This window comes from Syngnathus floridae, chromosome 1 (genome assembly GCF_059516105.1).
Source record: "Syngnathus floridae isolate MCC-2025c chromosome 1, RoL_Sflo_1.0, whole genome shotgun sequence".
Lineage (NCBI taxonomy): Eukaryota > Metazoa > Chordata > Actinopteri > Syngnathiformes > Syngnathidae > Syngnathus > Syngnathus floridae.
The window spans coordinates 15386842-15412204 of NC_142413.1; the positions used below are offsets into that span (position 1 = coordinate 15386842).

The 25363-nt window shown below is 40.1% G+C and overlaps 1 protein-coding gene and 1 long non-coding RNA gene across 16 annotated transcripts in view; both read right to left on the reverse strand.

The window, feature by feature from the left end:
* The window catches only part of LOC148404285 (uncharacterized), a 78960-nt gene extending 77181 nt beyond the window's left edge, over nucleotides 1–1779 (reverse strand). For 5 of the 8 annotated variants that reach the window (XR_015861545.1, XR_015861540.1, XR_015861543.1 and 2 more), the window contains exon 1: nucleotides 1361–1771. This is a non-coding gene — a long non-coding RNA (uncharacterized LOC148404285). Of the gene's footprint in view, nucleotides 1–1360 lie in introns of all 8 variants that reach the window. The other 3 variants (XR_015861547.1, XR_015861546.1, XR_015861542.1) reach the window with 3 other exon arrangements.
* An 8941-nt stretch (nucleotides 1780–10720) lies between these two features.
* Nucleotides 10721–25363, reverse strand: part of LOC148404287 (leucine-rich repeat and immunoglobulin-like domain-containing nogo receptor-interacting protein 2) — a 300384-nt gene continuing 285741 nt past the window's right edge. For all 8 annotated transcript variants that reach the window (XM_088384369.1, XM_088384377.1, XM_088384345.1 and 5 more), the window contains one exon: nucleotides 10721–13769. In XM_088384369.1, coding sequence (XP_088240495.1) covers nucleotides 11916–13757 — 1842 coding nt within the window. In that variant the 5' untranslated portion in view covers nucleotides 13758–13769 and the 3' untranslated portion in view covers nucleotides 10721–11915. The remainder of the gene's footprint in view (nucleotides 13770–25363) is intronic.

Consider the following 25363-nt stretch of genomic DNA (forward strand, 5'->3'; position numbering starts at 1 on the left):
CACTTTACGGCGGTTGAGTCGTTGGCCCATAGAAAATATTCGCCAAACTTGGCCGGACTTCCAGGGGAAGAGGCCGAATTTTCACTTGTGGTGGCCGACACGGGGAACCAGCCGAGGCAGACACTTTACGGCGGTTGAGTCGTTCGCACTTTGAAAATATTTGCCAAACTTGCCCAGACTTCCAGGGAAAGAGGCCGAATTTTCACTTGTGGTGGCCGACATGGGGAACCAGCCGAGGCGGACACTTTACGGCGGTTGAGTCGTTGGCACTTAGAAAATATTCGCCAAACTTGGCCAGACTTCCAGGGGAAGAGGCCGAATTTTCACTTGTTCTGGCCGACATGGGGAACCAGCCGAGGCGGACTCTTTATGGCACAAGAGCCGTTGGCACTTAGAAAATATTCGCCAAACGCTTTTCGGAAATAGCGACGATGAAGACGAATTTTGAACTCTATGTACCGGCAATCATTTTATAATTATAATTTGTTGTTTCTTAACTAAAAATAAACTAGTTTCTAAGAGTGTTCATTGTTGTTAGTTTCTCTCGGCGCGTAATATCACAGGGTCATGAAGTAAATAATATTTAAAATGGCGTATAGATCGCTCGCTACAAACTCGCGAATTTGAACACATTTCGTCAATAAATTTCGCATATTCCTGATTGAATTTTGAAGTTTAATATAATGCAAAAATTGAGCTCGACTTATACAAAGGATATATCATAAAATCGTAAATTTCCGTCGAATTTTAGGGGGTCGACTTATACACCGAGACGACTTATACACCGGCAAATACGGTATTTATGTCCAGCATTAACATAAGAACCTTTCTAACAGTAGTATATCCACACAGCAATAACACGAGCATCAACATTTAGGAATGAAAACTGATGATAAGATTTAAAAAAAAAAAAATCTGGTATCATAATATTGGTATTGGGTGATGATCGATATAGGGGAAGAAAAAGCTGGTGAAACAGCTGGGGTGTGCGTTTCTCCAATAAAAGACAATCTGATGCATATCTCATGGGTTGCAATCCAAGGGTGGTTCGATTTTGTGTTACGATCGATTTGTTTCAATTCAGTAACATTATAATTCAATACAATATGGTACGGCTTAGTTCAAGGGGGTACAATGAAATGACTGTTGTGTTGTCATTTTACATGCATATGAACTTGTGAGTAATGTGGCATTTCCACAGAAGAAAAGAAGATTCGATACACATTTCAATATACAGTGCGTTCCCGGTTTACGACGTCGATCATTCCTATGCGGCGATGTAAGCCGAATTTCGGTGCAAGTCAGAACAGTAATAAAATGAAACAGTACAGTATTAAAAAAGAGAGAAAACAAACCATACCTTTATTTCTGTGGTTGGTTTGCACACTGGAAGGGGCGTTGCAAGAGAGAGACGACGCAACAGTCCAAAATGGCGTATACCGTGTCCGTGCGGTGGTGTTGGCTCGTGAATGAAAGATTCGTTCAAAAGAAGGAATTCTTTCAGTGAACGAATCACTTCCTACAGTGATTCGTTCTTTTTTCTGTTCATATGACTTCAACCAGTAAGTGTCGGTAATGCGCATTGAAGCTGGTGCCACCTCGCCGTCAACCAAAACGAAGAAGAAAATGACGTAAGTTAAGTTGTTAAGTCAGGATTCGTTCCCTCACAGATCCGTTCTCGCGATGAACTGGAACTGCAAATCACTCACCAACTGACTCGTTCACTCACAGATCCGTTCAGTTGGTGAACGGGAAATACATTTCACGACTCGTTCGTGAACGGGAAGTTACGTCATTTTCTTCTTCGTTTTGTTTTACGGCGAGGTTCAATGCGCCTTACCGACACCTACTGGTTGAAGTCATATGAAGCGAAAAAAGAACCAATCACTTTAGGAAGTGATTCGTTCACTCTCGTTCACTGAAGAAAATCGTTCTTTTGAACGGACAAGAACCTTAGATTTAGGGTTCGACTCCCCACCCCTGCGAAACGTTTGACTCGTCCGAGTAAGCTTTTAAAAAAAATTCTCGATTCAAATCGATGTTTCTTATATCCCTAAAACCCATACGTTTTGTCATATTTGTACTGTATATGTGGGAAAAAATCACAATCCGATATTGTAACAATTTCCCAGCAATTGAGATAATATCACCATACAGGCACCTTAGTGCACCTCCAAAGCAGTGCAGCTGTCCTGGCGTGTCGCCTGACTGTTGAGCTGCGCCAAAATTACGTTGTTGTCTCTCCAGCTTTTGGCGAACACAGTGAGGCCTGTTGTGCTGTGGAGCATGGCGGGATGCAGAGACAAGCAGTGGATGCTAACGCACACACAAAGGAGATACTGTAAGCAACAAGAAGTAAAACCAGGGTATCGAAAGCATAGTCAGCATCATTGTTCGGCACTATGGGAATTGGTAACGTGCAGCACACCAAAGTAAATACTAATAATACAATACTAAATAGACTATGACATTTAAATCATGTCATCAGTTTTAGGGTTGAATCAGGAGAAGCACATTTGCACCATGCTGGATTTATTATCAGAAGTATACAGTTTTTATGCATTTTTCCCAAGGCATTCTGTTTACTTTAAATGTGCAAAGTGGTCATCATGAAGACATGGTGAGAAAAGCCATCATATAAAATAAGACAGGGATAATGCTTGCGCTTATGAGTCTGACTCTATTTTTTGGAGTCTGGGTTATTTCTAAGCATTTACTTTCTACTGTGCGAGGTGGCGGTTACAAACAACTACAACAAAGGTACCAACTGCATATATCACATTTTAGTCATAAGCCCGAGAATGCAGACTTTTTGTTGACTTTGTGGATTATATCTATTATTTCTCTTGCATACCGTGGAGGAGAGGTTATTCATCTATAGTGGGTGGTATGGCCCAGTGATAGAGTTGTGGGTTGGCGGTTCGATCGGTGACGATGTGTCCTTGAGCAAGATACTGAACTCCCAGTTGCCCCTGATCATTAGTAGGTGAATGACGGGGCAATGCTGAAGCGCTTTGAGTACTTAAGGTAGAATAGTACTAAACAAGTGAAAGCCCATTCATCATCTCATCATCCAGCACGCCCACGACCCTCGTGAGGATAAGCGGTTCAGATAATGGTTGATTGATTCACACTATTTAATTACAAAATGTGGGGTATTATAAGAAAGGTTGGGCTCTCTAATGTCAGACTGTACAATTTCTCTTCATTCTTTCTGTTTGTTTCTTTTGTGCAAATTGTTGGTTTAAGGAAGAAAAGTTCACTTGAAATCCCAGATTCTTAAGAACACAGTGTCATGCCAGACACTTCATGGCCTCAAATGAGCACACGCTCTCCGAATGCTTCTTTATCGTTGTTGTTGTTGTTTGTCACATGAGGAGGGAGCTGTCAGCGTACTGATCAAACCCAACAATGACAACACACAAGCGCCAATCACGAGCGTACGTTCCCCGTCATAGAGGGAAGTGACAGCTGTCGGATGAGCGCTTCAAAGCGATGTCGTGATAAACATTTGTATTTTGAGCAGGAAGTGAACCTTTGTGTGCATCCAGAAGTAAGATGGGAGATAGTGCTTTTGTGGATATTTTACAGCACAGCTGCCATGTACAATAGAAATGAACACAGCAGAAATAACTGAGGACTTTACTGTACCAGAAAAGGCAAATATTTCTCTTTCTCACCTTAGCGTGGCTGGCATTGTGGAAACCCTACTTGGGGATTGAACCCATGGCCCCGGCGTGGAAGCGCAGAGCATTTACCGCATATTCTGGACCTCAATGCTTCGGCCCCCTCTATCCCAACAAGATGCTTATGATCTTCAAGAAGAGTATTAATCTAATCTATTGATTAGCCGATCATCAATATGCAGCTTAATACATGTATGTTGAATTGGGGAGGGTGGTCGGTAGTGTGGGCATTGTGGACCCCCCCTCCACACACACGCACGCACGCGTTGCGAGACAATCTGTTGAAAAAGTCTCTTTTGTTTGTCATATGTGCAAATAAAGTCATGGATCACTTGACGGCTAAATTCGCCCTGGCAGATGTTTTTACCCTATCAAGAAAGCAGGGTCACACCACTTCAGTCAATTGTAAGAGGCGAGGAGGTGGGATGTGGGGGTTTCATAAAAGAACCCCTGTAATGAAACACCATCCAACCTTGACAAAAATTCATACAGGGCAGGCCTACTTGGCTTCACTTGGCAGCGCATTGAATGGAGTCGGCAAATGAATGAAGCTACACATATCTCACTCTACAATGGAGGACACCCGCCAACGCTGCGCCGCCATTACACTCCAAGGCTTTGGCACTTAGTGGAGTGGCAGCAAAGTCATCCAGAGACGACGAGCCGCGACAGTAAAACAAACGACAAACAAGACAGCTTGGAAAGGCAAATGGCTGCTGGGGGGAAAGGCTTTGTGGGAAACTGGTAGAAGTGTTCCAGGGTGTTGACATGCAGGGTGGAGAAACAAAAAGAAAATGCTCACAAAGCTGCGATGATGTGAAACCATTTTGTAGCAATCAGGAAAAAAAAAAAACTTTAGGATGAGTTTTTCTGGGAAATTGTGAAATGAACCCTAAAATGGCAGCTTTGACCTAAAATGATTTTGCCTTTTTTTTTTGAGGCATGGTTTCTTGAGATTTTTTGGTTGGTCTTTTCGTGATAGATTTGACTACCAAAGTTAATGTTGCCATCAAACTGGCTATGGAGTATGAATTTTCACGAATAGTTGCCGTATTTTATGTTAAGTCAATTATCAAATTTACCCATTTGTCCGATATGGGAAATTTGAAAAAGTTGCTGAGTTAAGATGACTTAGGGTATGTTCACACTGCAGAGGGTGATGCTTAAATTGGATTTTGTGTTGAATCTAATATTTGTATGTATGCGTTCACATTACAAAACAAATGTGACTTCTACTACAAACGAATCTGATGTGACATGTATGACTCAAAGCGCAATGCGTAACGCGCACAAAAAAATGTAATCAAAGGTCAGATTGGACGAACGGTACGGTATGCTAACATTACATAAACAAGGACTTAAAAACGTGCCTGACGCAACATATAAAGAGTTATTCAAATAATTATAGCATAAATGACATGCTTACAAGTTTATCGAACCATCCGTGTCACTCCAAATCATTAAATCCAACGAAATCTCCATCCTTTGTGTTGCTTATAAATAACTCCGCTAACCCCGGAAGTAGAAGATGCGGCGCTTCCTCTTCTACTTTGCCTACGTCAGACTCATCGTCAGTTGCAGTTCCAATTATTCCACAGGCATAGAGCGCCCTGTTGTGGTTTAGTGTGAAAATAACATGAGAAATTATACAATGTGTTAATAATTTCACACGAGTCGCTCCTGAGTCAATTTATAGTCCGGACAATACGGTACATATAAACCCGCCTAACTGCAGGCCTGCTGGGTGAAAGGCTTGGTCCTAATATAATGCAATAAAATAATATAATAAGGGTTTCAGGAATGGTTATTGAAGACTATGTGTGAGTCTGTTAATGCCAAACCAAATTTAATGATGCTAAGGGAAACAGGCTTAAGGGCTGTATATTTTCAATTTGCTAAAGTGGTCCTATTGCTTTGAAAATGTCCACTTCCCAATAAAATGTTAGACTTTCTTTTTATAGTATGATACTTTTTCTTGGTTTGCTCCTGCTCGACATACCTACCAAATTCTATGTTGTTCTGGCAACTTAAAAGAAACTTAAAAGAACACCGCAGTGGAATGATGTATGTCAACAAAGATAATGGAATTTTTTTTTTGTCTACAATTATAAACCACAAGAGATCCACAGAGATGTTTAAAGTCCGTTGATACTAAGTGGAGACAAACATGTTTTTCTTTTGTTTTTAAACCCTTTTCTATCACTATTATGTTCACACAGGTCTCAAGGTTTAGAATGATCCAGTTGGTGGGTGATGTGGGAAATGTGGAGCAGCGTTTGTTTTCCCAGAGGAACTCATTATTTTTGGCATGCTGGATATTTTTTTAATGAACATATAAACTGTTCACCTCTGCAGGACGACACTCAAACCAACAGTTTACATTTTTACACACATTTTTACGGAACATTTAAAATTGCTTTCGCTATAGTTGTGTTGATATCAACAACAAAATACTGACCCTTACATCAATTTAATTTTTGATTGACACAGTCAGAGAAGTATTATTGATATAACCTGTTAATTAATGTGGTGGTGTTCAAAACTGACTTAGCTGAGTCTAATGTCACATTTTTTAAGAAAAGGGGTATAACATTTTTTAGAATAAAGCCAAATTGTTTCATGGAGTTCCAATTTTATGACAACAAGTTTTCTGAGCGTTGCCCTTTGAGCTTTATAATTTTGTTTTCATGTTGTTCATAAATAAAATACAGGAGAACCCTGGATCTTCAAACCTGCTAAACAACAACAGCAACTCACGTCGGAGTCCAAAGCTATGTTTAAGATCAGAGGCAAAGATTTCCCAATATTTTGTATCGAAAACCGAATATTTCGAGTACCGAGGCGGTCGACTTCCGGGGTTCCACTGTATACAGAAATGTTCATTCAAGACAAAATCTATCCATCCATTTTCAACACCGCTCATCCTGTTCAGGGTTGCTGGAGCCATCAAGCGAAAGGCAGATTGCACCCTGAACTGGTTGCCAGCCAGTTGCAAGGCACATATAGAGACAAACAACCAGTCACACCCACATGCAGGCTGTCACTGAGTGGGAATCGATCCCACTGCCTGCACATCCAAGTGTATTCCTCTAAGATTACAAGAATACAATTGTACTTTATGAGGTACATCGTAGGACTTTCAAAGTAAAATTGATTTTTTTTTCAAGAATAAAAAGTATCAAATTGGTTTAGTAAAGAATACCATTGCATTGCTTCAGAATAATAAATACAATTTTACAAGACTGTGATTGGCTGGTAACCAGTTTAGGGTGCCTCCTGCCCAATGACTGCTGGGGTAGGCTCCAGCATGCCTGTGAGGAGCAGCGGTATGGAAAAAAAAGATGGATGGATCTTACAAGACGGAATTTAACATCATATTATGACTGACTTGTAAATGTATGACTTCTTAAGACTATTACTGTAAGTCTTTATTCACTGTGGCCCTACTGCCCATTCAATTAATTATGTGCAGCAATATTAGCAGACTCAAGCAGCTCTACTTGATGTTTTGACAATCTGTTTTGCTTTTCAAACTCACCCACGACACCCAAACAAGCCGACCTTCAGGTGAGTAATAAAGAGAGAGCTTGAGACACGTCACGGTGTGTAACAAATGTGATCACTTTTTTTGCATCAGCGGAGACCTCGAAAATACAGGAAAACAAGAGTCGGACGAGGCGTGAAGCAAAGCGCTGTCGCATGGCCAAATGAAGACGGGTGGCATTTGATAACTTGAGTCCAGTTTTCCTTGGGTCCTCACCACAGTAAATGGTGGTCTGTTGACATGGAACAAAGGACATTGTGGGCATGACTTTGTCTTCTGTGTCTTTCATTTATCAGCAAGCAGAGAGAGGTATAAACCCTTGGGGCTAAATCACTCTGGGTAGCGCAGGTGGCAAAATACTGCAAGACCTCAATATGGTGGCATGTTGAGGTGGCAAAATTAGTCACACTCTGTACTTAACAGATACAGATACTTGTGTAAGAGACTCAGGTAAAAGTGGAAATTACTGATCCAACTCTGGTCCTTGAGTAAAAAAAATACTTTTAGTCAACTTAATCTTCTCAACTCACTTCAACATGATGGGGGTTGAGCACTATGTTTTTCTAAATTGAGCTCCACAAAGCACTTCAACATAGTTCAAAGGTCAAAACCATGATGCCACAAGATAGCAGCAAAGCAATAGTCTTGTTGAAATTAAGGTCCTCCACTCACTTTCAGGTGATTCCTCAGTACCTAGATGGTTGCAAAGTAAGACTTTAGTACAGATGAAGCATCTTTACTCACTTCACCAAAGTTCGGGGAAACAGGGATGCCACATGAATGGCATCAAAGCCATACTTTTCTCAATATGAAGATCCCAAATGAAGGGTTACAAGTCTATATTAGGGTTTTAAATGAGGTTTTCAAACCTGGTTTAGGGTTGAAATAAACCATTTCAAGTTTTCAAGTTAAGGTTATGCTAACCTCAACCTTTTAAAATTGTGTTAAAGTTTCAAGCCGAGCTTAGGCTTTGACTTAAGGGGGGCTAGTCAGAATTAGGGTTTCATATGAATATTTCAAGCCAGCGTTTGGGTTTCGAGAGAAGGTTTGAAGTCTGTGTTAGTTGTTCAAGTGAAATCAAGGGTTTCAAATTAAGTTTCCAACCCCGGGTTAGGGATTTAAATATGGGTTTTAAACCAGACTTAAAATAGCTGTCTTAAGACATGTTTCGAGCAAATTAGTGAGTTCAAATGAGGGTTTCAAGCAAGAGTTAAGTTTTTAATCAAAGTTTTAATTTTTTTTAAACTTTGTATAACTAAGAAGGTCAGTTGAGAATTAATTCTCATTTACAACAATGACCGGGTCAAGTCATTGTTATGGCAGGGTTGCAGACCATGTTAGTTTTCACATTTAGATTTCAAGGCTAGGGATTCAAATGAGGGTTTCATCCCAGGGTTAATATTTCAAAGTAGGGTTTTAAGGCTGCATTAATATTTCAGGAAAGGGTTCAGGATTCAAGTTAGAGTTGCAAATAAAGGCTCGGCTTTCAAGACAGGTTTAGGGCTTTGGGAGTTTTAATCAAGAGTTAAGGTTGGATGTGAAGATTTCACAAATATGTCATTCATGAAACATTTTGGTACCACTCACAATGTTTAACAGTAGAAAATATGTCTCTGATTAATTTTTTTTCAAATAATTTCAATATGTTGAAATCTTTGGCATGTGGAGAAATTGACAATAAAGCTGACTTTGACTTTGACTTTGACTTTGATGTTGGCCACTTTGCACCAAGATTTAATAATCTGGTAAAAATTTCCTTGAGGAGGTTCATTTGCAGAGCTTCTTCAGATCATCAACATTCAAACAAGTAATTAACCTGTCAGCAATTATTCTGCTACATTAAAGCCAGTTTATTATTCATGCTTGCCATTAAACATGTATAAACAATAGCGAGAACAATACGTTTGGATTCCCAGCATTCAGACTAAGGATAACACTCATTCACAGCTTGTTCGAAACGCTTTCTATGTAGATGCATGAGTCTCAAATCAGGCTTGGGTTTTCATATTAGGTTTCAAATTATAGCTAGGGTTTCAAATTAAGGTTTAAATTCTGAGGTAGGGATTCAAATTTGGATTTCAAGAAAGGGTTACAGTTTCTATTTATGGTTTCTACACAAGGTTCGTGTTTCAAATTTGGGTTTGAAATCAAAGTTCAGATTTTAAAGCCTGGACTATCGTTTTAAACTAGAGTTAAGGTTTGAAATCTGGATTAGTTAGGGTTCAAAATTATTATCACTAATCAGCATTAGGGTTTCAAATTAGGGTTTCAAGCCCTTATGGCGGGAAAGTGAAGTCATGGTAATTATGAGGAAGATCCACAATACTGTGAATGACGTATACCACATCGTCTTGAAGTTTTAATGATTTGATGAGTTGTTTGTTTTGGTTGATGTCACTATACTCCAAATGCAGCACTTCATCTGCTCTACATCACTTAGATTAAAGGATGAAGTTCGGATCTGCTAGAGAATGAAGCGTCATACACTTGAGTACAATCACAAATATACTGTCTACACACACAGCAGCGCCTTATAGAATCACAGAAAAACGTATTTCTGTCTTTCACTGTGATCATGAACTTGCAATAAAATGGAAATTACATCCTGCACTTCATTTGATGGATGTGAAAATGAAATAATGCCATGTTTTGGTTGATCATAAATTTGTGCATTATGTTGTTTGTAGATGTAAACTGCATCGGCCACAAAGGCATTATTTTCACCCTCTTGTTGTGTAACGCAAATTAATCAAAATACCAATGTCAATGAACCAGGGTGTTTAATTTTGTGATGGAAGGTTTTCCACAATTAAGTGGTGTTGCTCCTGCAAGGGTACCAGTAAAAAAAAAAACATTTTTAGCCAATCGGTTTACATTTTTTTCAAATCAATTAAATTAGAAAAAAAAGTTAATTATAATTATCAAGAGATGATATAAATTAATTTTAAGAATATATTTTTCAAGGAATTAAATACATTTATTACAAATCAATCTCATCAAATGGTGGAACCTTGAGACATTAGCGTCTTCTTGAGGCATGAATAGCCACGTAATGACTTTTTTGGAATACAAGCAATAATTCGAGACACGCATGAGCTTCAGACACCCACCAATGGAAAACAGCAGCAAATTTCACGTAAGCTATCAATTCACATTGGTTTCCTTGCGGTGGCAGCACAATATGTTATTAGCAGTAATGCGCCATTAAAATGGCGTGCCAACTGCCAGTGGAGACCACAGAAGATGAATAACAGGTATGAGCATAACATTAGGTACAGTGCTTGCATCTTCTGAGACTACAAGTTAAGTCAAGAGAAAACGGTATGACTGTACATTTTATACAGTACAATATTGTTGAGTGTGTTGAAAGAAAAATGAAAGAAAGAAAAGGAACACAGTTGGGTGTGTATTGGGGTTTGGAATTGGATTATTTGCATTCGAATCACTTCAGTTGGAAATGATCATTTGAGGTATAAATTAAACTCGTATCTCAAGGCGCCCGCCACAGTAACATTTATTTCAATTTTAATTCAAACCATTTGCGACTACACAATTATACGACAGCTGTTTTGTGTCATTAATAAAACTGACTTCAGTCACATGTACAAATACAACTGCATTTATTCCACATACACATTTTTTATTTTTTTAATAGTCATCATCTAAATGATTCAACAACAAAATGAGGAACTACTACAACAAAGTCAATTTTTTTCTACTGGGGAAAGAATAAAGAAACAATGCGAATATCACTGTAGCAAAAAGTTGACACACTGGCCAAAAAGTTGACACATGGGCCAAAAAGGTACACTTTAAATGAATAGAAAGACACTGAAGTCGGACAAAACGGTGGTTCATGTTCATCCAAGGGACCGTCCAAATATTATATTGGACACCCGAAAGCAGTTGAGGGTTGATTTTTGACCAACATTCTTTATAAATAAAATACTTTATTTGATAAATATGTATTTATTCATATTTCTTATTTCTGAGTCAATCGTGGGGGAGCAGGGACATCATCACCCATAGAAGCCCTTCCTGAACCTATGGAAACTTTAAGTCGCAAGTCTCTTTTTGTTGTTGTTTTTTTTTTTTTTTTTTTTTTTTTTGCTGAACATACTGTATAGGGTTATATCAATTTTGGCTAATGCATCCCATGAATATTGCTGTGAATATTTCTTTTGAATGAGTATGTACATACAGTAAGTGTACATAATAAACAAAGCATTAGGTACACACGGGCAAAAATATCGAACGGAAGAAGCGATGGTCACCGTCATTGGTTGATCGGATGGGTGATGAAGCATGTGGCGCAAGACTCAACAAAGGTTTTTTTTAGCATAAGATACAAATTGGTACTGTACACGGTTCAGCTGAGTCCAGAAGATCCAACCCCGAGAAGTCAAAGAGCATTCGCTCTCTTTTTTTTTTTGTTTAGGGGGCATATAAATCTCAAAAAGCAGATAAATGACACTTAATTCCCAGGAATCTGTTCAGTCCTCCTCTGAGCTGAAGCAATTCCGACGTCCTACTAGCTTCATGTTCAAGGTTCCGCTCATTGTTCCTTAACCCCAAAGTCCTTTAAGACCACTCGTCCGCACGCTGTGGTTCTATTTGCAAAAAAATAGAATGTACTTTGGGATATTTTCCACACTTGATCCAGAATTTTTTCCTATAAAAAGACGTCACATCATTTTCATGTTGAAACGATGAGGACCGGCCTGGATGTCGGCCGAGTCCACGTTGGTGCCGTTGGACTTGGATCGAGGCACGTATTCCACGTCGATATTGTTTTTATGTTTTCCTTTGCCCCTGCTCCAGACGAACAGGAGCAGGAAGCAAAACAAGACCATCCCCAGGAAGGTGAAGCAGCCCATGGCCGTCGATACCAAAATGGTTTTGAGATCCAAGCCCAGGGTGACACTGGCGGTCCCGTTGGTAGTGGTGTTGCTGGGGTCGGTGTAATGCTGGGTCCTGTTGGCGTACAGTGAGCCCAGACTCTTAACAGCCAGTGATGTCACCAGTGTGTCGTTCCCAGCCGTGTTGGAGGCGTTGCAGAGGTAGACGCCGCCATCTTGAATTTCAGCCGACTTGATCTCCAGGGTTCCGTTGTTGTGCACCGTTACCCTGCCGTGGCTCCTGGCTGTCAGGATGCGCCGCCGTGGGGAAACCCAGGACACAGTGGGTCTTGGCGTCCCCTCAGCACTGCAGTGTAGCAAAACGTGCTGGCCCTCATCCACTGTCACCGTTTGCGTCTTGTTCTCACGAATTTTTGGCTTGGTGCAGGTCACATAATAAGACAGCAAGCTTTCCTTAAACTCCTGAAAAGGTCTGCCTCGGATCCCCTCGGGCGTGTTACATTCCGGCTGGGAATCTCCGAACAATATGGTGTGCCTTTTCTGTAAGATCCACATGAGGCGGCAGTCGCACACTAGCGGGTTGTTGTCAATAAGGAGGACCTCCAAAGCTTCCGGGGATTGGAACACGCCCTTCTCCAGTGTGTCCAGCCGGTTGTGCGAAACGTTGAGTACCTTCAGTCCCCGCAGGCCTAGGAAGGCGTATGGTTCGATGGCGGTGAGCTGAGCGCCCACCAGGTGAAACTCCCTAAGGCGAACCAGGTCCATCAACATTCCCCCTTCGATGTGCCGGATGCGGTTGTAGGACAGGTTGAGGTGCGTCAGGTAGGGTAGGTGCTTTAAGGCCTGGTAGGGAAAGGACGAAAGGTTGGTGTTGGTGACAGACAGGGTGGTGAGGTTGAGGCCATGCAGGGTGTTTGCCGGGACGTGGTCCAGCGACGGCCAGTTGTCAATCTCCAAGTGGCGCAGCCGGAACAGCTTTTTGAAGGAATATGGATGCAAAGTGCTGATGCTGAGGTATCGCAGGTGCAGGCTGACCAGGTTGTGTAGGTGCGAGAGAGCCTCGGAGGGCACCACGGTGAGGTTGCACCGCTCCAGGGCCAGTGTCTCCAAACTCAAAAGTCCACTGAATGCACGGTGCGAGATGTAAACCAGGTCATTGTCGCCCACCTCCAAAAACTTGAGATTGTGCAAGTCCTGGAACATGTAGTCCAGGAGTATGACAATCTTATTGTCACTCACGTCCAGCCGGGTAAGGTTAGCCAGGCCCGAGAAGACACCCAAAGGGATAAGCTTGATCCGATTGCTCTTCAGGCTGAGCGAGTGCATGACGAATAGAGCATTGAAGGCACCCGGTTCTACGTAGCTGATTATATTCCCGCTCAGGTCGAGCTCCTCCAGACTTGGGAAGGCGGCAAAATCGTCCGGGTTGATCATGGTCAGCTTGTTCTTACTCAGGTCAAGGATCCTGGTCTCACCTGGAATGCCATCGGGGATGGTGGGCATACGCTTGCGATGGCACACCACAGCCTTAGTCTGCGCTGAGCACTCGCAGCGGGAGGGGCAGCCCAGGGAGGAGCCCACAAAGACGGCCAGCAGGGCCAGTCCCAGGACCGGCTGCCAGCATGAGATGACCGTGTGCAGCATGACTTTGCTCAAGCAGTCCACCATTCTGTCATGGCTCTGAAAAACAAGACCAAGATAACAGAAACACAGTAAGTGCCTCAAAGGACCAAATCAGATATACTTTACAAACAATATATTGAGATATTAAATGCATTGGTTTAAACCGTAAAAAAATATGGGAGAGTGTATGGTCTGAATGCAGTGCAATATAGATTATTGGAGTAATACAAAATAAAAGAATGACATCTTAATTTCTATTATTTTAACGACATTTACATTATATGTGCATTTAACAAGAAAATGCTATGCCTGCAAAAGCATCATGAAAATGTGCTTGGGCCTAACAAATCCAATTTCTTAGTGTGGTTTTAATTAGTTTAAATAAAAAAGGCTACAAATCCCATAAAGACTATTTTCACTTATCTCACTGTTTCATTAATTTTGGAATATTGCTGTACCATGAGAAAATGTTTGATTTATTACAAGGAATGGAATTGCTAGGCATGCTAACCGGGATTAAAAATTTCATGGCAGAATATGTGGACAGTCACCATGAATGTTGCAGTGTTAATTCTGTATAATAACAAAAAAAGAGATGCTCACGCTGCCAGGTTTTGGAAGGAAAAGTTTTTTTTTGTTTTTTTTAAACGAACTCAAGATGTTAAGTTACATTTACAGCCCTCAGGCGAGAAACAGCTGGTGAACTTAAGCGTTATGAGGCGAGCGTTTATGCATAATCGCCAACTGGAGGAATGACTTATTGGCAAAAACACACTGAGAAAGACTCAATTTTCATGGAAGATAATGTTTAGTTATGAAAAAAAGACTACCTTTTGGCCAGATTTAGCAAGATCTCTCTGACTCTGATGAGCGCTAAATGTTTAATGCGTTTTGAGTCAAAATATCAACAATTCAAACTCTCTGCAGGTGGTACTGGCTGATTGTTGTTTTCAATAGTCTCAGACAGATACTGCATAATCAAAGAAAGAAAACCAGATAAAAAATCCCATTTTATCCTTTATTAGGTTTACATGAGAATTATTTAGTGGAGAGTTTATTTGTCTTTGTAGAAAATGGACTGGTGCTTAATCAAATGCTTGATTATAGGCAAAAAGAAGGAAAATCAATGTGGCAGTTGAGGTGTCAAACTGGGCACAACAACAGTGTCCAATAATGCTCCAACTGTTTTTTTCCCCTTTTTTTTTTGTTTTGCTCTGCAGGCTCAGTTGCCACAGTGGCAAGGGTCTATAATTAGTCTCTACGTTAATAATTCAGTGCGGTGGTGGTGGTGTCAAATGAATGTGAGCAGTGAAGAACAATGTGTGATGTTTGCACACACAGATTGTCTCTTGATGGGTTCATAAAAGCTTAAAAACACAAAAAACAGCGCTTTTAGATGAACCTACCTCCAAATTTCAAAATACAATTTTAGGATGACAGTCAAAGATAAAAAAAAAGATAAACACAAAAGTGACAAATCAGTAAAACATATTTTAAAAAAGTACACAAGTGAAAAGGAAAGAATAGCTACGATCTAAGTGAAAAATGTCAGTCACATGAAACTATTTTACCATTTTTGCTTTTTCTTTGATTTATGCTTGGCTTTGAAAAACTATACATGTAATACTAAACCTGAAATGAAACCTAGTCCTGGTTTGAAACCTTAATTTAAAACCTTGTCACATATCACACCTCACTCCTGTCTTAAGAGTCTTATTTGAAACCCTAATAGTCTTGACCTCCCAATTTGAAAGCCAAACCTTTCTTGAACCCCTAATTGGATGGAAATGCCTATTTAAAACCGGAACCAGGGCTTAAGACCCAAGCCTTCAGATAAAACCCTAAATATTACTTGAAGCCCAAATACTGAGTTGAAACTCAACTTTGAAAGCTTAACTCTGTCCTCGAAGCCTTATTTGAAATCCTAACCGTGACTTCAAACTAAAATTTGAAAACAATACCTTGCTTGAAAGCCTAACCCTACTAATTGGCAACTGTAACACTGCAGAAAAACTGCAATCTGAGAGCCCAAACTTGAAACCCTCGGCCTGACTGAAAACCATAATTTGAACACCAAACCTATCTTAAAACATTAACACAAACTTGAAACGCTGACTGTCTTCAATGTCTATTTTGAACCTTTATCCTGACTTGAAACTTGACTTGCAAACTCTACCTAATCTTGAAGCATTGGCTCTTATTTGTCAACAGACATGATAGCGACAAAAACAAATCTGTGAAGCCTCATACTATTCAACCCCTCACACATTCAAGTTGACTAAGAGTTTAGCAACAGCAAAATAAACATTTTGCATTTTTGCATGGTAATTTTCCACTCAGGTTGCTAAACACTCTTGCATAGCCAAACGGATTAAAGGGCCATTTGGTAATAAGTGCTTGACCCACTCCAATCTGCGTCAAGTGAAAATAAACAAGATGTAAAGTACTTGGCTCACACATTTAACATTCTTCTTCTTGGCATTAAAAAACATCATTAAAAAAATCTTCACATTTACTCGGACACTTGCTCGCCGCAAATGGAGCAGAGCTGCTGACAGGTTGCAAAGATGGCGGCGGAATGCATCCCTACTTAATTTGCCGTGTCACGGGCAGTTCTGATATGAAACAGTGAGTGGAGAATTATTCCCATTTTTCCTTCCCAAGGGGTGCTGCTGCTATGCCGGACAACCATGCTCATAAAAGAAGAACACAACATGGAATTACACACAAACAACACAACAATAAGCTGTCATTTACAACTAAAGTGTTTTGATAATACATTTCAAATATTCACTAACAAGAAGAAACCCGAGCACTGGCTTGAAACCCTAATTAAAACCCAGACCTTGATGTAAAATCCTGACCTTGGATTGAAGCCTCAACACCAAGTCCTTACCAAAACTTTCAACGCTAATTGGAAACATTGACTTAAAACCTTACCCTATCTTAAAACCATACTTTCACATCTTATCACTCAATTGCAAACTTTGCCTGAAACACTAACACTAATTTGAAACACTAACCCAATTTTGAAGCCTTGATTTTGAACCCCGGCCTGGATTGGAGCCCTGCTTTGAAACCAAAACCCCAATCTAAAACCCCAACCGAAGTTTGAAACCTAAGTTTAAATCCAAACATTGGCTTTAAATCTTTGTTTGAAACACTGACACTAATTTGAAAACATAAACCTGGTCTTAAACCTTTTGCCCCTGTATCATTAATGAAACCCTAACACTGGCTAGAAACTCGACTTTGACATCCGACCATTGTCTTGAAGACATAACACTATCCCGAAGTCCTATTTGTGAATACCAGGACTGGGTTTAAAACAAACTTTGAAACCCCGACGCAAGCTTGAAACAGTTGTCGCCTCTCAGGTCAAAACCAGTTTTCTCACCAGTTTTCTGATCCTGAGCCATGATTGGTTGTTGGAGACTTGGCAACTGATTCCAAAAGCAAGTGGCAGAATGGCCCCCATTGAGTGAATTTTGCTGGTTAACTCATATTCCAAAAATACTAATATTAATCAGAATGCTGTTTCTAGACTAGTGAGGGCACATACAACACTATTGTCAAAAATGTTGAAAAATTACTTAAAAAAACACTATCAGAAATTTTAATTCCTGACTCAGGCTTGTAAAGGGTTTCAAACCCCCTTTTAAAACCATATCTGACAAGAAGCCCTGGTCTTTGCTTGAAATCCCAACCCACATCTTGAAATCCTTTGCTTGCCTGCAGAAGTTGCTGAACATTAAAATTCAGTATTTTCCATTCATGTGAGATTATTTGTATTAAATCTGCAATGTGTCTGAGCTGCTTACCACATAGTTTTTATTGCCGTAGTTAGCAGAGCTCCATATGGCCAGCTCGCCATCACTGCTGACTTGTAAAAGCGCAGCCAAATGCGCGAGAGGCTCTTTAAAACTTCAGACGCTTTTTCCACCACATTTATTTCCGACGTCTAAGATGGAAAACTTCTCACTTAATAAAGCAAAGCAACTTGATGAGCTCTGAAACAAAACTGATCGTAAAATGCTTTGTGGCTGATGATATGAGCAGAAAGCGAACATGAGTTTAAAACCCCAATGCAGGCTTCATACCCTACTTTGAAACCGTTGCCTTGGCTATTCTTCAAACCCTCATTTGAAACCCCAATTCAGAAATGAACCGCAAAATCTTTGGAATCTAAATGTGAAAAACCTTGGTATTAAATCTCAAAACCCATATCTGAAACCGTACCCATGTTAAAAATCTACTTTCAAACCCTAATCATGGATTGGAATCCTAATTTCAAATTGTAACCCTGTCTTGAAACCCTAACCCTGTTTAAAGCATTTATGAGTACTTGAAGAATGCAGCCTTGATACTCATTTGAAAGCCTAACCTTGACTTCCGAAAGCAAAGAAAAAGACAAGGACAGTTGGAATTCAGCCTGACACGCTTACAAGTTACACATTACTCCAAAAAGAAGTACAATTTTTCAATTTATTAACAGCAATACATGTCTAACTCTTTGAAAATGTTTGAAATAAACTAAAAAAAGACAAAACGGCAGACCCCTTGTTTTTTTGAGAGCATGGATTCTTGAGACTTTTTAAGTGTCAACATATATCTCCCATTTTGCTAAGTGAAACAGTTTTTTTTTGGAGCGGGGTAAAATTTTAGACGCTACTTCTTGCTTCATATAAAAGCTGATGCAATTCTTTGACAGACTGGACTGTACCACTTGTATTCAGAGACAAGGATATGGGCAGCTGAGGCACATGATTTAGCGCTCTACAAAACTGAGACAAATGATTTCTTCGCATAATCTCTTCAAACAACTTCACAGATATTGGTTTGTGATTATAGTCTTTGTTCTCTCGTAATTCTAAGTGGTCAAATTGTAATGCTTGTGCTTAATGAAGGTAATGATCACTCTTGAGAGACGGCACGAGTATATTATGAAACTAATGCTTACAGTAATATAAAGCGGACTCCTTTATATTACTGTAAGCATTAGTTTCATAATATACTCGCCATCTGGAAATTAGTAGATGTGTCTGTGTGTTTGTTGTGTGTGTCTGTGTGTGTCTATCTATCTATCTATCTATCTATCTATCTATCTATCTATCTATCTATCTATCTATCTATCTATCTATCTATCTATCTATCTATCTATCTATCTATCTATCTATCTATCTATCTATCAATCAATCAATCAATCAATCAATCAATCAATCAATCAATCAATCAATCAATCAATCAATCAATCAATCAATCAATCAATCAATCAATCAATCAATCTATCTATCTATCTATCTATCTATCTATCTATCTATCTATCTATCTATCTATCTATCTATCTATCTATCTATCTATCTATCTATCTATCTATCTACCTACCTACCTACCTACCTACCTACCTACCTACCTACCTACCTACCTACCTACCTACCTACCTACCTACCTACCTCCCTCCCTCCCTCCCTCCCTCCCTATAAACACATATGTGTGTGTGTGTGATTGTATGTATTTGTGTGTTTTTGTTTACTGCCAATCAACAACAATAAATGTGAACAGAACTAAACCTACTACTTACTTACCGTAATTTCCGGACTATAAGCCGTGACTTTTTTCCAAAATTTTGAACCCTGCGGCTTATAGTCAGGTGCGGCTTATATAAGATTTTTTGGGTGATTTTTGTGATGACTTGATTACTTTTATACACTCGTAAAAAGGCTGTGGACCACTGTTGTGCGGTGTCTTGCGGTTGTGGGTTCAAACCGCGGCCGGGTCATACCAAAGACTATAAAAATGGGACCCATTGCCTCCCTGCTTGGCACTCAGCATTAAGGGTTGGAATTGGGGGGTTAGATCACCAAATGATTCCCGAGCGCGGCACCGCTGCTGCTCACTGCTCCCCTCTCCCCCAGGGGATGGATCAAAATCGCACGGGGATGGGTTGAATGCAGAGGACAAATTTCACCACACCCAGATGTGTGTGTGACGATCATTGGGACTTTAACTGAACTTTAACTTTATGTAGCATAGAGCAAATTTATATGCACTCTCTTCCTCACTGGGCACCTTATTAGGTAAACTTCCACACTCTAAAACCAGCCATTATTATAAAAGTTGCAACAAATAGTTTTCCACGACTAAGACAAAAGCGCTCACTTTGGAATGGCAGCCACAGCGATATTCATTGAACACCAGTCATGATCAAAGTGAAATAAGCAACAACTAAACTAGAAGAACATTCTAGAAAAGAAATGAAAGTACCACAAACACACACTGGTCCTACTCGTGAATTATTTGTCTAGTGACTAGACAAATATAACTTTACAAGTAATAGACCACTTGCAAGGTTTTACTTAGTGCTCGACCTTGGTCCCTAAGTCCCCGGCAAGATTTGGATCGGCAGGGTCAATTCCTTAGTTTATGTTGTATACTGAAGACATTTGAGTATCAGATCAAGAGATGAACATGAGACAAAAGTTCAAAAGTTCAGCTTTTACTTCATGGTGTTTACATTTCGATATGTTAAACAACTCAGAGCACCATTTGTTCCTAAAATAAAAAACACTACACAATAGCGTGTTTTTATGGAAAACATGAAAGGTCTAGGTAACTCCAGACGTTTTGAACAATCGATCCGCCCATCCATTTTCTATACCGCTTGTCCCCACGGGGTTGCGGGCATGCTGGAACAATTGTATATATTAATCACGTAAAAAAAAAAAAAAAAGAGTTTTGCTATTTGCGTCAGTGCTTGGTCCCTTAGCCCTGTGAATACTCAAGGCTGACTGCATATGTTGAGCATTTTCCGTTCTTTCCAAACAAGTGTTTGAGGACATCGCTGGACTAATTTAGGTTTCCTGTAGCGACGAGATGGCTCACGTTGCTCTTCCCGCTCATTAGCATCCTGTTTGATAGCCAGCCGACGCTCTTTTTCGAAGAAGGTGGGCTAATTGCACGCGGGCCGACTAACCTGCGAGTTAATAACATCTCTCCCTTCCGGGCGGCATCATTACCAGATGTAAGCCTCATTAAAATGAAATTAGGATTTAACAAGTGCGCCTCGCCACTGCCCGTTATATTGTCGTTACACCGGGAAATTAATGCATCAATCGCCCATTCTTCTTCTTTGTCTCATTCGTGTCAGTGAAGCAAGGCTTTCTTCATTTATTATAGGCCATAGTTTCCCGTGAGCGTGAATCAGAATAGACTCCTGTCTTACTATCTATGTATCTGCCATTTACTCAACCCTAAAAAGTCAGCATTCCCTGTCAAATCTGGTCCTGTGCCCATCCTCCATTTTCCCATGGACTTAGACACTTTTTCTTTTACGCACCCCAGAGTGCCCCATGAAGGTGAAAGATCATTTTGATTCAGTTAAGTGCCAGATAGTCCGGTGACAGCTGATTTTTGCTGACAGTGCTGAATGCATCTGACCCATAACAATCACGAACACTCAGCGACTGCCAATGGCTGTAACGTGTTACTAACACATGGGCGTAGCCAGAAAGTTTTCAGTGTGGTGGCCAGGATGACACATTTCAGTGGTGGACGTGTATGCCTGTCTACATCATTTATCATCATACCACCCACCTGATGAGATAAAATTCACACATATCCAGAATAATGCCCAACAATCACACGCATAAAAATGAAGGAACAAGTCTACATAAAAAGCAAGATTTTACAGAGCTTAATATTGGATCGGGGATCAACTACCTAGAGTGTGGCATGTGACTGTTTCACCCATCTGTTGTTGCTGTCCATCTCGTGTCAGAGTTCAAAATGTTTTGGGATATGACGAAATCAAATTTCATGTTCTCTTGAGCAGTTGACTGATTCAATAAATGCAACTCACTATGTTTTTTGTTGGTTTTCATTTCACTTGAAATGTCAAAATGGTAATGTGGCTCCCAAGATTTTTTTTTTTTCTGTTTCGGAATGCCTTCTTTGAGGATTATGGTTCTGACTCTTGGACTAGATAATGTAATTTTCTTTGCCATTGCCTTGATCATTTTAGAATTTTCATTAAGATCAATTGCATTTTATTATATATATATATATATATATAGTGTGTGTGTGTGTGCAACAAACTATTTTTCATTCCAGTAGTGACAATTTGTCAATTCGTAGCAGTACTTTGCAATGATGATGTCTTAAGAGCGGCACACAAAGAATGACACAATTTTTCGCCGCAATATCACACATCATGTTTGATTCACTATACCTCTCTCTCCTCACTCAGCCTTGTAGCTCATATGCCTTATCTGGCCAACGGTAGAGTTTACTTCCCTCCGCCTTTCATGCTCTTCCTCTGGAAACTCTCATCTTTCGAGTCAAAACATCCAAATGCGAGGCTTTGATTCCCCTCTTTCTCCCCCTTAAAAAGAGGTTGTCGATAATTGCCCGGTAGAGAAAACGCCAGCGTCTCTTCCCAGCCCGCCATAAAAGTGCGGGAGACATTTTTTTTTTTTAAAAACTGTGTGAAGGAGGAATCGCATTATGTGCCACGATCAGTGCCGCGGGAGCACATCAAACACAGTCGGAAGGGGAGAAAAAAACTTTCCCGAGGAGATAGACGTGGGCCAATTTCACAAGTGGCTTTATATTGGTTGATTGCACAGAGGCCAAGTTGTTATCTAAATCCTCAAACTACATGGGGGCCAAGCGGGAGAAATCCTTGCGGCTGTCTGGGGGCGGAGGGTGGTGTTGGGGGATATGTGAGCTTAACTGCCAGCAGAAAGAAGACCCAAGGAAATGTTTACAACTGCTGTCTTTTTTTGTGAAGCGAGGCAACATAAAAGTGGCAGTCACAGAGTCAACCGCTAACATCGCTTAGGAGAGCTTTCTGGCCCTTTTTCTCTCTTTGAGACAGATTTTAAAAATGAGTTTTCTTTAGTGACAGCACAACACTGACATCAATACCTGTGCATTAAGATGAAAAGAGCTTTTGAATAGCTGTCCACTTGAGTGACCTATTTACATTCATAGCAGTGTTGGGTGGGCAGATTTGACATTGAGGGCCCGCCCTATTTTCATTCCAGGCGCAAGTCTAACATGAACAGAAATGATCAGGGTGGAATAAATGTTGACTGCTTCTTTTTCTGTTTGCTACTTGGTACGTTTGTTTGAAAATATTGATGGATGCATGGAGGATGTCATTGTAAAGGTTTCAAGTTTCTACCATTTCTAATCCTGGGGCAGTGCAACACTTTCACCATGTGCCAAACAAATGATGGGGAAAAAAAGAGTTGCTGTATTTTTCTGTTTCTGTTAGTTCACAAGTTACTTCATAGAGGACAGAAGGAATACTGTGGATGGACTGGACTCTACTATTTCATCTTGGGGGCACCATGTGTCAAATGCAGCGTAGACTGCAATCAACCACTGACTGATTGAATTTCTCATTTTCCTAATGACTTCATAGTGGAGTCAGTGAGGGGGGAGACTAATTAGCTGGTAAATAGTTTTTAGTCCAACATGGGTGCTGGTTGGCCTCTGAATGTGTGTTTGTGTGTGTTTGTATGCCTGGCAGTAGGAAGGGCGATGGTGTGCAAACTGACCCATGATTGCTCCACTCAAGCAGCTCCAATTAGATGGGCCAGCTGACTTGTGAGGAGTTTAGTGAGCTGAGGTTTACCTCCCCATAGGGGGTAAACGTGCCCTGTGGACTCAGTCGTGGATGATAAGATTGTTAAGATGCTAGATCTCTCTCTCTCTCTCTCTCTCTCTCTCTCTCTCTCTCTCTCTCTCTCTCTCTCTCTCTCTCTCTCTCTCTCTCTCTCTCTCTCTCTCTCTCTCTCTCTCTCTCTCATGTACAACATATACATATATTTGAAAAAGGTTTGTTTCACTATAGGCTGAGTCCTTGTTTACATTTCATATGCATGTTATATTTTTAAATTGCCCGAATTTTAAATCTTAGAAAGTACTATCAAGGGGCTGTTTGTGTGACTTTTTATAAATTGAATTTATTTCAATAAAAAAATATGTGTCTGTATAATAAAATCCTCATGATAAAGCTATGTTACCGGGATTTTGACCTTGACCCGAATATTGATGGCATGTAAACATAGTCAGTGAAGTTGTTCTTTGAGAGGCTTTCATTACTTCATACAGGGATCTAGGCATAAAACACACACTGATAACTGTTTCTAGTGAGAAAAAAAATTGAATTTTCCAGTAACAGTGGCAACATAAAATGGCTGCCCTATGGCTTCAGCCGTTACAGGCCGAGTGTTTGTTATAGCCTTACTGTTTTCACAGGTTAACATTAGTGGCTTTTCCATACTATGTATCGAAATTATTATTTTTATTTTTTTAATAGAGAATATTAGTATTACACCATACGGTGGCCTTAATACATTAGATATGCCGTAATACTGTGAGATATTGTTATCCTTGTATCCCTGATATTTCTTCTACTTATATTTCTCTAAAAATAAAATATTTCTTCATTTTGGATATTTTGCATACATTATCGTGTCAAAAAGGTTGGTGCATTTAATTTCCTTGTATACTGGAAACAAAGTGGTTGCTGCAAACTTGCATTTGTAGTTTTTGTGGGTGATTGTGTGGGTGAAATCCACTGAACGCAGTGAGTAACATGCTTGCAGCAACAAGATTGGCTGTTTAGTAAGCGCTTGGATCAGCAGCTTCAGGGGGCTCTAAAGCCCCCCCCCCCGGTACACAAATGGCCTTTTGCTTGGTAAAATATGAGGCTCAATTAATCTGTGTTAATTAGTGATGAACACGCTAGATTGAGCTGCCTGCTCTTTTGTGTGCATCCGATAGCCTTTGGTTTGTAGCAAGACTCATAACGGACTCGTGATCTGCAAGCTAATCCAGTGTTTCATTGTTTGTTAAAAAAAAGGAGAGAGAGATTAGGTTACAGGCAAGGGTTTACTAACTTGGGTTGGGGCGAGTAGGAAACAAAATATGATAATGAAATTTGCGAGAAAACAGGCCCAAATGGCCAAATTAGAGCTTGGCTACAGAGCAGTCTGTACCGTATTAGTGGCGTCGTTTTAAATGAATGTGACCTGTTTTGCGCTCATACAATATAAATGTAAATGCGCCATTATATTTACATTGAGATTATGATATTGCTTTTTATTGGCCCACTTAGGCGTGCCACACAGCTCTCTGGAGAAGGAGCGCTAAATTGGACACAGGCGGCAAGTGGTCAAGATGGAAGCTGCATTGATACGGATGTATTTGTGAATCATTTGGTACTCTAAAAAGATGCCCTTCCTTTTAATAAGCATGTACTTTGCTAACACTATCAGCCCCAAAACAGGCGCCAATTAATTTATTCATCATTGCGCCAATTTGTGCATTCTGGTGTCCCTTTCCCGACGTACCTGACAATTTGGCTCGTAGGGTGGATCGTAATTTATGTGGCAGGCCAGGTCCATTTTAGAGTGTTTGGGATTTCTAGCTGACCATGATTTGCCTCGATAGTCGTTCTGGATGTATGTGATGTAACGTATCAAATTTCATTCAGAAATATGATACCAGCATAGGACAGTCTCTGAATGTATAGAAATCCAATTCATTGAATGATTAGTAATCATTATCATCTGAATATTGTTTACAATACCTCCAAATATTTTCAATTTATCATTGTATTTGTACATATTTTACTGGTA